General features: G+C 41.1%; 1 protein-coding gene across 42 annotated transcripts in view; it reads left to right on the top strand.

The window, feature by feature from the left end:
* The first annotated feature begins 13 nt into the window (after window positions 1-13).
* Window positions 14-14955, top strand: part of CAST (calpastatin) — a 116991-nt gene continuing 102049 nt past the window's right edge. For 8 of the 42 annotated variants that reach the window (XM_070569652.1, XM_070569650.1, XM_070569645.1 and 5 more), the window contains exons 1-2: window positions 150-412; window positions 14402-14464. In XM_070569652.1, coding sequence (XP_070425753.1) covers window positions 338-412; window positions 14402-14464 — 138 coding nt within the window. In that variant the 5' untranslated portion in view covers window positions 150-337. Of the gene's footprint in view, window positions 413-689; window positions 1072-14401; window positions 14465-14955 lie in introns of those variants that run through there. The other 34 variants (XM_070569634.1, XM_070569631.1, XM_070569630.1 and 31 more) reach the window with 11 other exon arrangements.

The following is a 14955-nucleotide window of genomic DNA, read 5'->3' as shown; positions in this document are numbered from 1 at the left end:
GCCCCTCCTCTCTGTGACCCGCGGGGAACTGAGCAGTCCTGGGGGGCGGGGAGGGTCTCTGGGTGATGACTCGGGACCGAGGGTGTTAAGTGTCAGGCCGGGAGCCCGGGACGGCTACAGCGGGGGCCGCGGGCAGCGCGGGCAGGAAGGGGAGGACCCAGCGGGGCGAAGGGGGAGCCCCCGCGCGGGCTCGAGGCTGGGTCGGAAAAGCTGCCTCACGGGCGCGCCCGCCGGGCCCTCCGGTCCCTCCCTCCCTCCCTCCCAGCGCTCCCCGCCCGGGCCTCCCTTCCAGTCTCCGCTGCGCCCTCCCGGAGGCAGCGCTCGCCGCGGCCTCGCCATGTCCCAGCCGGGCCAGAAGCCCGCCGCCTCCCCGCGGCCCCGGCGCGCTGCAGCGGCCCGCCACACCCAGGAGGTGAGTGGCACTCCTGCCGGAGCCGCAGTGCTGAGCGCTGGGAGGACCCCGGCCCGCGGGCCGCCTCTTCTGGGCGTAGCCTGCCTGGCCTGTTGCCCCGGGCGCTCCATCCCGGACCAGGGAAGGACCCGGGGCTCAGTGCCTGTGGCCGGACAGGTGGCAGAGGTGGCCGGGATTCCCGGGCCAGGGCCAAGCGCGCTGGGCGTGGCGCGAGCAGGATAGGGGCTGGCCCCTGTCGGGAAAAGTTGTTTAGTGAGACGTGAGTGAAGTGAGGAGGAGATGAAAGGGGAATAAAGTTCATTCGGGACCCCTAGAGCGGGTGGGATAGTTTTACTGGATGGCAGGATCCTGTCTTCCGTGTACAATCGGGGCTCAAGGGCGTGGCTGCCTGCAGAAAGAACACAGCTTCCCTAACCAGCCGCGAGCCAAATCGGGCAGGGCGGGGCCAGACTGGCGGGGGCGGGGCCTGCGTCGGTCCCGCCCAGGCGCCCGCCCACCCGACAGCTGCGGGACTTGCAGAGCCAGCCAGGTCCAGGGCACGCGGAGTGCAAGCCCGGCGCCCCACGCACCGCATCCCGCGTCCTCCCGGGTCCTCCGCCGCGCCACTCAGAGCCAAAACGGTTGTCGCCATGGCATTCGCAAGCTGGTGGTACCAGACGGTAAATAGGAGCGATCCTGCCTGGGCAGGACGGCGAAGGGAATGTGTTTGCTTTGCCTTTCTGGGCGTGTTATAACTCCGGAGGAGTTATTGTCCGGGGTTTGGCGGGGTATGGGTGGGGACCGGGTGCGACCTCCTCTCAGACCTTCAGGTTAGGCTCAGGGAGAGGCCGAGACTCACCCTGCTGTGGTATGTGCGAGCGCATGTACGTGTGAGTCGGTGTGAGTTGATGCGCCAGGCTCCGCTCTCGCTCTTAAGTTGAATGGAAAAGGAATTGTTGCTGGAGGAATTCCCCTGGACGCCGGTTCCTTAATGAACTCGGACTCAGCTCACAAGAGCTCAAATCTGGTGTGTGTGTGTGTGTGTGTGTCTGTGTGTGTTTAACCCACAAGTAAAGCTCAAAACTTTTAGAGGAATGTTGTCGGACGTGCATTCTCTAACGCAAAGGAGAAGCAGCAGCCTGGATAGGAGCCAAGGAGAAAACCCAAACTTCAAGGAGCAAAAGCAACTGAGATCAAGACCGTAGTTGAGAATGAGAGAGAGAGAGAGACAAAGAAGCGAGCTGCTCTGTACTTTGTTACCTTAGATGAGGAATAAAGATGTTCCATTTGTTTACTGCATTGAATGCCTGTCCAACCAATTAGGTGTGATATCCAGCCAGCTGGCACTTGTAATGTTTTGGAATCAGTAAGCATGATTTAACATTAGATTGCTTTAGATAGACATAAGTTTTGTTGCCAGAGTCAAAATATTTATAGCCCATTGTTTTATGTTGAGAATTTAAAAAAAAAATGGTTAAGTACACCTCTCTCTCAGCATGTGTTATTGGGAAAAGCAAGGATGCTGTTATCAGGCACTCTTTGGAGAGAAACCTGGTGTTGGCATCAGTAAGCTGTCACTTACCAGCCAATGGCCATTCGCTGATCATCTGCTATGGGCCAAGGCCCAATACTAGCCCCCAAGTACACAGTGGAGAACAAGACCTCTGTCTTGTTCTCCAAGAGCGCTGAGTCAACCATTTGGAACCCGCTTTCATATCTGTAAAACGGGGATGAAATAGGCACCACGTAAGAGTTGCTGAGGACTAATTAGATTCATGAATCAAAGTACCATACCCGTATACCTTTCATGATTGGAAAGTCCAGTTTCCCTTAAGCTATTTCTTCGTGAATATTTCCAATTACATTTTCTGGACTTTTAAAATGTACCTTCTTATTGATGTGCCAAAAGCAAAAGTTTACTTTGAGTCATTATTGTTCTAAGGTTCTTATCAAAATGCACCACGTGATCATATGCAAATATAAATGGCAGTGGTTCAGAGTTGACATCAGACTTATCCTTCCAAATTCATATTTCTCTAAAGGAAATTATGCTGGAATATTTGGATAAAAATAGTTTGTGCTTTTAACTCTGTTATGTTTAGGCATAATCTGACATTTTTGCTAACACCTCTCTTAGAATCCAATTTTGGAACTATTGTAAAAATCGTTTGCTAATAGGAACCTCCTAGAATCAGCAGCATGCCTGCAATCAGGCTTTGGCTTTTCCCAACCCAGTGCTGTCCAACAGAAATATAGTATGAGCCACACATGTAATTTTAAATTTTCTAGTAGCCACATTAACAAAAGCAAAAAGAAACAGGTGAAATTAATGCCAATAATATATTTTGTTTAACCCACTATATTCCAAACATTATTATTTCAACATGCAATCAATGTTCAAATCATTGAGATATTTTACATCTTCTTTTTCATGTTAGTTCTTAGAAATCCAGTGTATATTTTATAATTACAGCACAACTCAATTCGCACTTGCCACATTTCAAGTGCTCAATAGGCACAGCTACAGAATTGGGCAGGACAGCTCTAGACATGGGTCCTGAACTGTTTTTGATTTGTAGTTGTTGGGGGTGATCACAGGCCGTTTTGAGAATTAAAGGAAAGTTATGGACCATTTTCCCAGAACAAAATATACACATTCATACGCAAAAGCCTGCCCATAAATCTATGGAGCCAATTTATAGCATATATGCATACGTTACATTTATACATATGCATATATACATATACTTATATACTATATATAATATGTATATATATGCTTCTGGTAAATCCTATAACTAAAATATCTTTAGCGGGATCCTTTAAATACTGAAAAAGATTGTGAATGACTTAACTTTAAAATTTTAGGCATAATAGAATAAGATAATTATAAGATGTATCCAAGATATGTTTGTTTAAAGGAGGGCTACCTATAAAGCCAGTCAGTGAAACATTACAGTGTGTATTTCCACATTGAATACCATCAATATCATTGATCTTATCTTCTGAAGAATTATCTGGTCATAGTGAAGAAAAATCTTTGGAAAGTTATATTTGAAGAACATCTGATGAGCATCATAATGATGTAGTATGAAAGAGTGTAAATTTGGTTTACACCAGTAATCACATTCCTGAGTCATAAGTTGACTCAATTAGACCATGTTAATTAAAGATGTTTCTTAGCCCAATTAGACCCACTGGCCCAGTGGCAGCACGATCAAGGAGCCCAGTCATTTGGGAGGCCCCGTCATTGCAGCCAGCTGGGAAGGGTGTCACAAGCCTTCCATGGCAGGACAGACCATTTGGTTGCAGTGACTTTAAGGAGTAAGGAATGCAAATTATAGAGTCTGCAGAAAGGGCACAGGATTTAGGGTGTTGGGAGAAGAGAGGTCAGACACAACTTTGCTCTTTTGGTTGGCAGTTTCTGAATTGGTTTGCTTCCCATTGCGGATAAGACTTTTAAACTAAGAGTAACATCTGATGATATTGTTCTTTAATCAGTTTTGACACTTCCCCAAAAGTTAGATACATTCTACAAGTGCTTTTTAAAGAATGATGTAGCTTGCTGGGAGTTGAAACAGTGGGTGGGCATTTGAGATTCCAAGGTGAAGGGGTGGGTAATTAGTTCTAAGTAGGTTGTCTTAGTGGAATACAAGACTTCTCTAAGCAGCCCATCTTTATTCTGTTTTTTTCTTGACATTTTTATTATTATTATTATTATTATTATTATTATTGTGGTAAAATATACATAAAACATTATCTTAACCATTTTTTTTCAATTTCAGTGGAATTAAGACCATTCATATTCTTGTGCAACCATCACCACCATCTATCTCCAGAACTCTTTTTATCTTGCAAAACTGAAGCTCTGTACCCATTAAACAGTAAATCCCCATCCAATTTACATACATACATTCAAATACATAGCATTGTATTCAAGTATCTGTGTTCCTTACCGTTTTCTTTTTTTATTATTGTTCTATTTTAAGAAAATTTAACATGAGATCTACCCTCAACAAGTTTTTAAGTGTACAGTACATTATTATTGACTATAGGTACTGTGTTGTACAGCAGATCTCTAGAGGTTATTCATCTTGCTTGACTGAAACTTTGTGCATATTGATTAGTAAATCCCCATTCCTCTTTTCCACAGTCCTTGGCATCCACCATTCTACTTTCTGTCTCTGTGATTTTCACTACTCTAGGAACCTCATATAAGTGGAATCATACAGTATTTGTCTTTTTGTGACTGGCTTATTTCACTTAGCGTAATGTGCTCAAGATTCATCCATGTCATAGCATTTGTCAGAATTTCCTTCCTTTTTAAGGCTGAATAATATTCCATTGTGTACATATATGTATTTACCACATTTTGCTTATTTATCCATCTGTTCGTGGACACTTGGGTTGCTTCCATGTTTTAGCTATTTTTTGAGGAACCACCTTACTCTTTTCCACAGCAGTTGTATCATTTTACATTCCCTCCACCAGTACACAAGGATTCTAGTTTTTTCATATGCTCGCCAATACTTGTCCTACTACCTTCTGACCACCAAGGTTTCTGATGAGAAATCTGATGAGTAATCTTATTAAGTAGCTCATGTATGTGACGTCATTTTTTTTCTGCTTTCAAGATTCTCTCTTTGTCTTTGTCTTTGAACAGTTTGATTATAATGTGTCTTCCTGGGGATTTCTTTGAGTTCATCCTACTTGAAGTTTGTTGAGCTTCTTGGATGTTTATATTCATGGCTTTCATCAAATTTGGAAAGTTTTAGATCATTATTTTCCCAAATAATCTCTCGGTCCCTTTTTCTCTCTCTTCCTTCTGGGACTCCCTCAATGTGTATGTTGGTCTGCTTGATGGTATCCCTCAGGTCTCTTAGACTCTGTTCACTTTTCTTCAATCATTTTTCTTTCTATTCCTCAGACTCAATAACTTCAGTTGTCCTATCTTCAGGTTTTCTCATTCTTTCTTCTGCTTGCTCAAATCTGCTTTTGAATCCCTCTAGTGAATTTTTCATTTCAGTTATTGTACTTTTCCACTCTAGAATTTCTTTCTGGTTTCCTTTTAAAAGGAAAGGAAATCTACCTCCTTATTGATATTTCCATTTTGTATATACGTCATTTTCTTTTTCCACCTCTTCCTTTACTTCTTTGAGCATCTTTAAGACAATTTGTTTTAAAGTCTTTTTCTAGTAGATCTGCCATCTGCTCTTTCTCTGTTGGTTTATGTTTTCCTTTGAATGGGTGATACTTCTCTGTTTCTTTGAATGCCTTGTGATTTTTTTGGTTGAAAGTGGACATTTGAGTCTAATAATGTGGTAGCTCTGGAAATCAGATTCTCCCCCTCCCCCAAGGTTTGCTGTTTTTTGTTTTTGTTTTGTTTCGTTTTGTTGATTGTTGCATTCTGTCTCTGTACTGAGGTTCTGCCTGAAGTGTAAACTTAAGATCTTCTCAGTTATTTTCTGACCTGACCCTTCCCCTGAGCATGTGTGGTGATTGTCTAATTCCCCTATATATGCAGATGCTTTAAAATGTCCTGTTCTTTACCGTCTGGTTCCTAAAAGGGGAAAAAGAGAAAAATCAAGTGGAGGGGAGGGAAGGGTACCAGTCATTTAAGTCCCCTAAAGTTGTCTCAGCTGGAGGCAAAAGGGCTTGCAACAATGGTTTCCCATCTCTGTGTCTCTAACACCATAATCGAAGCAGCAATCAGTGATCAGAATAAAGATCACCATTAGTTGGACCACAGAGTCCTTATTGCCCACCCTCACTCTCACAAGCTGCATGCAAGCTGTGCTCCAGTGCACAGCTACCTGCCGTGGACTGAGGGATGAGGAGTGGGTAGCCGCTGCTGAGCTCAGAGCTGAAAATTCATGGAAATTAACCAAAACTTACCATCCAAGCCTTCCCCTGAAAGTTGTAAGCCTTCAATAGGCTTCAGAGTTTCAAAGTGCTTGTATCAGAGAGATTCTGCCACTCGGATTTTTTGTCTAGGTGGAGAGATGGATTCCTCGTGCCTCATACTCCACCATCTTCCCAGAATCCCCTCTTTAAGGTGTTTTTAAGGATGGAAATACTGTTAATGTGATTCCAAAGTTCTGTTCTTAAGGTTATCTCATTTTCTTTTCATAAAAACTTGCCCAGAAAGCTTACAGCTACCACAAAGGAATCAGTCACAAAGTGTATCAGGTGTGTTTCAGTTAAGAAAAATGTAAAACAACTCCATCCAATGGATACTGTTTATGTAAGTTGCCGCCTCAGATGGGAGAGTCATTTAGCCCAGGAAGAAAATGGATTCTATGGTTAGAGTTTCCTAAAAAGGTCTTTCCTAAAAATGTATCTCCACATTTTGACTGTGGATAACTCATAAAACACAAGAATGATTTGGTTAAGGCCAAAGATTTTCTCAGTTTCTTATTGTCTACATACTATTTATTAGGTTCTGTACAGGGTGCTATGGACACAAAAATTGTGGATGGATCCATGCCTGATCTTCTCTTGCATTTCTTGTAGATAAAAACCACAACTACATACTAATGTCTACTACAAAAGCAATAAAGTAACTATTGAAATTCTTATGATGTCTTCTTTGACTTAGAGACAATTCAAAAAGCTTACTGCAGGGGGATCCCAGAAGCTAAATGTGGGAGAGAGGCAATTTGATACTACCTCTGTAAACTGGACAAAAAAGAGCATGTGCCATTGCAGTGCCACCGTGGCATGTCCACCAGAATGTTAAATTGTTTCGAAAAAGCGTACGTGGAGTTCAGGTGAAACATCAGCATTTCAGAATTAGAGCTATACAGTTAATCCTTAATATGTGTCTTCTTTTATATGAGAATCCCAAAGAAGATTATTTATAAGTTTATAGTTTGATAAATATTTTTAGAGGAGCATAAAGATATCATGTATTGAAAGCCAGACCTTTCATTTACTTCCATTTCTTTAATATGTATTCTTCCTATGACACAGCACATAGGGACTACTCACTGTTTTGTTTTGTTTTACTAAATAAACTCTACCTCTCATAGTAGCCTTCTCCATGAGTTTGGGGCTTTCAGTATTAAAACCAAGTAGAATGGCTAAGATATTGCCTTTGGGTAACTCTAGGAAGATACAGGCTCTTGAGTTAAGAGGATTCTAAATTTTTCAAAACTTTTTTGTCACGGAAGAAGAGAGAATAATATAATGAACTCATCATGTACCCTTCACATGGCTTCAGTAATTACCAACACTATAACATTGTACCAATCTTGCTTTATCTAACTCCCAGCCCCACCAACACACACATGCGCACACACACCACACCCTTCCAAAGTATTTTAAAGCATGAGAATTGCACATTTAAGTGTCATTCCTGTGACCAACTTGCTGTAGATTGTTTGGAAAATGAGTTCTCTATTCTCTATGTGCTTTGTTTCCTTAGATATAATATGGAAAAGTGAGATTACTATAATACACAGTCATTACATAGACAAAGTACTAAATGTAAATTTATCAGATGAACCTTGTTGCTTTGTATTCATGAAAAGTAAAAACCTAAATTCTCTGCTCTAATATTTACAGCCTTAGAAAACAAAACCTTTAAACCTTTGCTTATTTCCCATATTCATTTTACTGTGTCATAATTTACCGCAATCAGATTAATGCCAGAGAAAAAGAAGGGAGTGGAATAACTTTTAGTGTATTCTTAAAATGAGCTAGGCAATGGGCCAGATTCCTCATTAATATCAGCTTGTTTCATAAATATGCCAGCCCCTGGGGTGGGTACCATTAGCTCCATTTTACAAGGAGAAAACAGAAAGGTCAAACTATTTGCCCAAGATCCCATAGCCTTGGAGATCCATGCTCTTTCTGTCCTGTTAGTGTCTGTCAGGGAATGGAATGCAGAGTTGGTTACTCAGGTAACAGAAGAGGCTGGGAAGCCAACAAGGGAGAGTGAGGCAACCCAGACATTAGAAATTGCAGGAAGCTGCTACCATTCCTAGGCTGGAAAGATGGAGGGAGGAGCTAGATCCCCCTGTAGTCGCTGGACCAGCCACGAGCCTGCCCTACTGCAGAGCCTCCCAGAGGTGGGGGCGGGGGTTTTGGGGCATGGCGGCGAATACCACCCACTTACCACCTCCAGTCTCCTGCCAGTGACTTCCATTGGCCAAACCCAGCCTGAGGCCAGCCATCAAGGCAGCCAGCAAACATCCCTGCTCCACCAGCAGAGCAGGGTCAGGGCAAGGAATCTACTTGCGGGCAGACAGACCCAGATCTGTGCCAGGGAGACTATTTTGAAGCAAAACCAGCTTTACATCTTGGTCCTTCTGCTGGCTTGCTGAACATTTGTGTTTTAGCAAGCAGAATACATACAAGAATAGATTTTAAGGGATTTTGCAGGAAATATCAATTTAGACATTGTCTCTTAATTTTTCAAGCTATTTTTTTCAGCTTCTTTCTCTTTTATCCAGTATACTGACCTGAACAGAAGAAAAGCATTTCTCAGGGAACATTTAGAGCTTTGTAGAAGTGCAGTCATTCAATCAAGAATTATTTGTCACACCCCTACCACCGGGCCAGAAAAAAAAAGAATGTAATTTACCATCTGGTTGGGAAGGCAAAATAGCCGTTTGTAATCAGTAAGCAAAAGAATATACAATAAAGTGCTTATTTGTTTGCTTTATTAAGAAAATAGAGACTGATGTGCAGATATGATGGTACGATGTGCAAGGTAGGCTAGGGCGAAGGCCCAGAATTAGTCAGGAAGTGCTGGTGTGAACGTGGGGCACTGTGCTCCTTCCTTGAGCAATCAGAGTTTGCCCAGGAGGCCCGGAGCTGTCCCAACCTGCCTGCCCCAGGGAAGTACCCCATGGGTGCTGACTCAGTGGGGTGATTTGAGGAGCAGAAACCTCCACTTCCTGTCATAGTGCCCACAAATCTCCCCTCAAAACCAGTGGTTTCCAATCCTACCTGCTTACTAGGATCACCTGGGGGGTTTTAGAAAAATATAACCTTGCCCAGACCCCACGCTAGACCAACTAAATCTAGATCTCTGGGCTCTGGCTTGAGTGTTTCCCAAAGCGTGCCAGGTGCTTGTGACCCACACTGAAGGAGGGGACCCACTGCCAACTGAAGGCTTTTGGATCCTTGGGAAGCCCCTGCCCCTGGAACAAGCCTTTCTCAATAGCGAGTGCCATAGCCATGCAGTGAGAGAGCTGAGCTATGTGCACTAGGAAGGTCCAGAGAGCTCCCAGATAATCTTTACTGCTTCATGATTTTGCCACGGCTGATGCTGGACATGCAAATATTCATCTCTCTGGCCTTGTCTCCCAGTTGAAGAAGGACAGTTTTTGAGTTGTGTTCAGATAACCTTTACTGTTTCTTTAAACAGCTTTATTCAGATGTAATTCACAGACCATACATTCACCCATTAAAACGTACAATTTGGTATTTTTTCCTATATTCACAGGCTGATGCAAGCATCACCTCAATTTAATTTTAGAATGTTTTTGTCACCCCCTAAAAGAAACTCTGTACCTTTTAAAAAAAATCTAAGTGAATAATATTAATTTTTAATGCTATTCAATTTCAGCATAGAGGGTTATGTTGTAGTTTTTGTTTATTTGTTTTTGCAGGGAAAGATTCGCCCTGAGCTAACATCTCTTACCAATCTTCCTTTTCTTTTTTTTCCACCCCAAAGCCCTAGTACATAGTTATATATCCTACTTGTAGGTCCTTGTAGTTCTTCTATGGGAGCCGCGGCCATAACATGGCTACTCACAGACGGGTGGGGTGTGGTTTCGCCACCGGGAAGCAAACTTGGGCTGCTGAAGCAGAGAACGCTGAACTTTAACCACCAGGCCATAAAGGCTGGCTCCCTTTTTACAAAAAAAAATAGTAAGGCAAAGGCATTGCAGAAGCATATTAGCATTTGGTACTCTTTCACAGCTGGGCTTGGAGTCGTTTGATTTTATCTTATACTGTGTGGTGTATCCCTTGCCTGTGCATGTTTCAGGGTGTATCTGGGTAACAGTGGCGGTGGGGGATGGGGAGTGGCCCAAATGCTTGAAAGCCAAAGCCCCCGCCCTAGCACAAATCCTTAGCTGGGGGAGACTGCTGGCTCCCAGCCTTACCGCTCATAGCTCTTGTTGATTTCCTGGCAGGTTTATGGGTTTACTGTGGCAAAAGATTTTAAGCATATAAATGCTATTTCCTAGAATGAAGACCAAGGACAGCTGTACTTGCCAAATATGTCGTGATGCCAAGGGGTTGAAACTGTGGAAAAGTATTCCTTTTTGAGGCAAAACGGGAAAGCCCTTTATCTGATTTTTTTTTCCTTGCCTCTGAACTCCTGCTGCACACATGGCCTCTGTCCTTCATCTTAGCTCTGTGTTATTTCCCAGCTCTGTGGCTTTATCCTCCCAGTGAAATTTTTACAGCTTTAGGGCTGGCATCCTGTTCTTCCTGTCTTTGGCCTCCTCTCCAGCTGGTAACACGGGATTAAATTTATAAGTATTGTATGTCTGATTAATTTTATAAAACAAACTAGTTTTAGAATAGGGAAGTTTCGTTTTGGTTTTGTTGGTTGTTTTCATTTTAGAGCGTTGGACTGAGACATTCCTGATGTGACTCATGAGATCTCAGCTATTAACTAGTTCCAGAGTAGCCCAATTCCTGACCATGGACGTTCATCTTGACATGTGGTATGACTGAGGAGGCTCTCACCTCTCAGGGCCTCCATTTCTTTACCCATAAAACAAGCTGACAGTGTGTACTCCCCGAGTTGCTATGGGAAGTCAAGGAGACCACATGGGGGAAATGCCCAGCGCTGGGCTTAGCACCGAGTAGATGCGTAGGACGAGTTACTTTCTTTTCCCTCATATAGAAAAGTCCTCCATGGGTTTATCAGGTTTGTGGTTCAATTCTCTTCCCTGAGCTCATTCCTTCCCTTCTCCATGCTTCTCTCACCTCTCCCCAACCCACCAGCTACACATAGTCGTAGACAAAGTTCTCTCTCTTTACTCCTGGAAAGACTTGCTGCAGGTTGCTAAGCTAGATCAAAATTTGACATAGGTCATTCCCAAATATTTCATTCCACCATCTCAATTATGTGAAAAGTGCTCAATTATTCCATGAATTGAAAAATCTGGCTCTTTGAATCTCTTTCAGTGAAAATATATAACTGACTTTACATCACTAATAGACTGCTGAATATCGAATAAGCCACAAGAAATGTTAGGGCAGTGGTTCATTTATAAAGCTGCTATTTACTGGAAATAGAATGGCATTAGGTAGTTCTTGTTAATTCTCTTGGAGTGACAATGATATTGGAGTTACATGGGAAGAAGTCCTCTATTTAGGGGGATGCTTAGTGAAATGTTTAGGGGTAATGTTTCAGGATATCTACAATTTACTTTCAAATGCAGGTACATATACAAGTATAGATGGCTAGATCTATCTCTCTGTCTGTAATGTATGCAAATATGTCAAAACATAACAATGATGTTAATAGTTGTTGAATCTAAGTGGCGGAAATATTGGCATTCATTGTATTATTTTTTCAACTTTTCTGTATGTTAGAAAAATTTTCTACTAAAGAGCCAGGTTAAAAAAAAAAACACATAAAGAAACTGGAAAAATATAATCCGTAAAGTTCCTAAAATATATCGCTATTTGATTATAAGTGACTTTTATTTATGTCATTATACTTTTGTGTATTGAAAGAAAGCTTTCTATTGAGAGAAAATAGTTCTTTTGAAATCGCAAAATACCAATTCTTATAATACATAATTTTTAGAAGTTGTCATTATAACTGAACATTATAAAATGCATTCATTATATTTATCCCTCCCAAACCATTATTTGGAACCTACATAATTTTGAGTTATTTTGAGTGTTTAAATGGAAGCATGTAACTGATGGTGTTGGTTACTCTGCAGGACTGCAATTTCTAAACAACACCAGGAAAAAACTTTTTAAAAATTTTTAAAGGAAAAAGATCTATATACCTATATTTTAGGGAGAAAAGGCCATCTTTGCATTTACTGTAGGATAATAAATCAAAATATATATTTGCTGCATGAGCGGGAAGCAGAGTAGGACCTTGTGGAGAGCATGGAACCTTGTACCAGACAAGAGTGAATTGCCTCTGTAAGTTTGCTCATTTGTAAAATGGAATAATAATACCTCCTGACAAGTAAATAATGCACTCGAAACAGTACACTCAGTAATACGGTGGATATTGTTGTTATTATTACCAGTGTTGAATCTGAAAAAGATAGGGAATTGGAGATAATAAATGAATGTGATATGGTTCTAAAGTTTCCAGTTCTGGAAGGAGACAGATTGATGAATCTCTGTCTTGTAGATCTCTCCCTCTCAAATTCTGTCTCAAAGTGGTGAATGAATCTTCTTCCTCCTAGTCTGTCCTTTAGCAATCTTCTGAAATTAATCACTTACAATCTAGTCCTGCTATATATGTGGGCTTTTAAATGGTTCCTTTTTTTCTCAAGATCATTAATTACTCAATACTGAATGCCCTCAACTTTGGCCAAAGTCTTGGCTAGGACATCTAGGTAAAACAAGCCCTATAGAGGGCTTCACTCACCAAGCCCCTGCAGCCTGGCTGCTTCCCTGTGGATTCCATTCTTAATCCATAGAGTGTTTCATTTTGGCAAGAATTTTCCATTCATGAAAGTGATTTATTCCTAGTTTTTGATACAAAGAACTATGAAGGAAATGTTTCATCCATGTGTCTGGTATTCCTTCGACTTTTTTTTTTTTACAAAAATATCTGTTGATATGATTAAAGGGAATATTATCTTATTCTATTTAGCATGGTATAGTGACAAACAATAGATTTTAACTGAGAAAAGCTGCTTTGCAAACATTTCCCATTTGCTAGGTGTTTGTCCTTGTGAAAAGGACAGCAAATAACTCTTTTTCTTAGTTTTTTCATCCATAAAATCACATAAGCCTTTTTTGTGTGTCAAATAAGAAGATATATGAAAGTGCCTTGTAAGTAATAAAGAATGATTGGAATTATTACTATTACTCTTACTTTTATTGCCACTCTTCTTACTTCAAAGAATTTCATTAACCTACCTGTCCAGGTTGTGATTCTGCTCTAGAGAGATGTAGTGGGATTTTATATTTTGGCTTAACTGAAGGTGATCAGGATTGAACCCAATATTGAGCTTTTATTTTCTTATTTTTGGGCTCCCTTTGCCCACTTTCTTGTACATCCCACAATGTGAAAGAAATGAAATAATTCTTTTTACCCCCCTTTCAGGAACATAGAATGTTTTTTTCATTTCTCAAAAAAAATTCAGTAAACTTTATAGTTTATCTTACAGTCAAAACAAATGAACACATAAGTTCCTTGAAGCTTTTATGTACCACATAACAATCCTTGCTTTCATTCACACTGTCCTAGTGAGAAAAATAGTTCTGTTTCTGGACTTAATGAAATCTTAAACCCATAATAGATAGAGGTTGCAGGTATGGTCTTTCCACCACAGGGGTTATCTTTCTGCATTGGTGAGTACTCAAGTTGAAGAACTCTAGGGAATTCCCAAGTGCCATCAGAAGTGATGGTTGACTTGGAAGCTGTGGTCCTCCCTGAGTCCATGCTGAACTGAGGCTTAAGTTTGGCTTTAGGCTCAACTTGGTCCTTAGACATCTCATCTCCATGAGGAACCAGATGTCTCCCACACTGGCAATTTGGGCTTTAAAATTCCATGAGGCATTTTGTAAGAGACAAGATGCCGCCTTGGAATCACCATCAGATCTGTGTCTGGTTAATTACAGACTGACTTTCTACATCCCAAATGAATGTCTGTTGCTTCCCTGGAATTTTGAAAGCCACCCACGTTGGTGTAAAATTATCAACATTCTCAGGAGGAAGATTAAAGGGGTCTTGTTTTTATAGTCTATATATTTAGCCCTCCAGGATTAAAGTCACTATTCTGTTATCTTGTATCACCTCCCTCTATTAAACATTATTATTTTTTTGTTTTTTTATAGCATGTCAATGAAAAAACCAGTGGATCACCTTCCAAGTCAGGAGAAAAGAAAGGATCAGATGAGGTAATTTCCACAGTTCTGGGTTTTCATTTTCTCTTGCTTTTAAATTCTGAGTTCTGTCTTGAAACAAATAATGAGGCAGCAAAGATCTCCTACTGGAATATGGGCAAATTTAGTTTTAACTAATATTTGATTCAAGAATGTAAATAGGAATTGTTAAAAATAAATAAAAAATATAGTCTTCCTGGGAAAGGAACCTTTAAACATAGTTTCCTCTTAGAAACAGGATTCAGTTATTTAGGACGTTTTCCCTGTAGGAATTGGTGAATCTTAAATGTTTTATTGGTGAACCTGGCAGATTTAGAAGGGGAAACCAAACGATGGAGTGGAAAAGGAAGTCTTTTTTCTTGAGAGTGCTTCATGAAAGGAGGACCGTGATGGCCTAGATTGACAATTTATTCAGGTGCATAAACAAAAGGAAGAGAGAACTATTTTTATTTGGATCAATTCTGTGGAGATACTAGTAAAACCAAATCTCTTTACTTTGAGATGGG

This window comes from Equus przewalskii, chromosome 13 (assembly GCF_037783145.1).
Source record: "Equus przewalskii isolate Varuska chromosome 13, EquPr2, whole genome shotgun sequence".
Lineage (NCBI taxonomy): Eukaryota > Metazoa > Chordata > Mammalia > Perissodactyla > Equidae > Equus > Equus przewalskii.
This window is presented reverse-complemented; position numbering and strand designations above follow the sequence as displayed.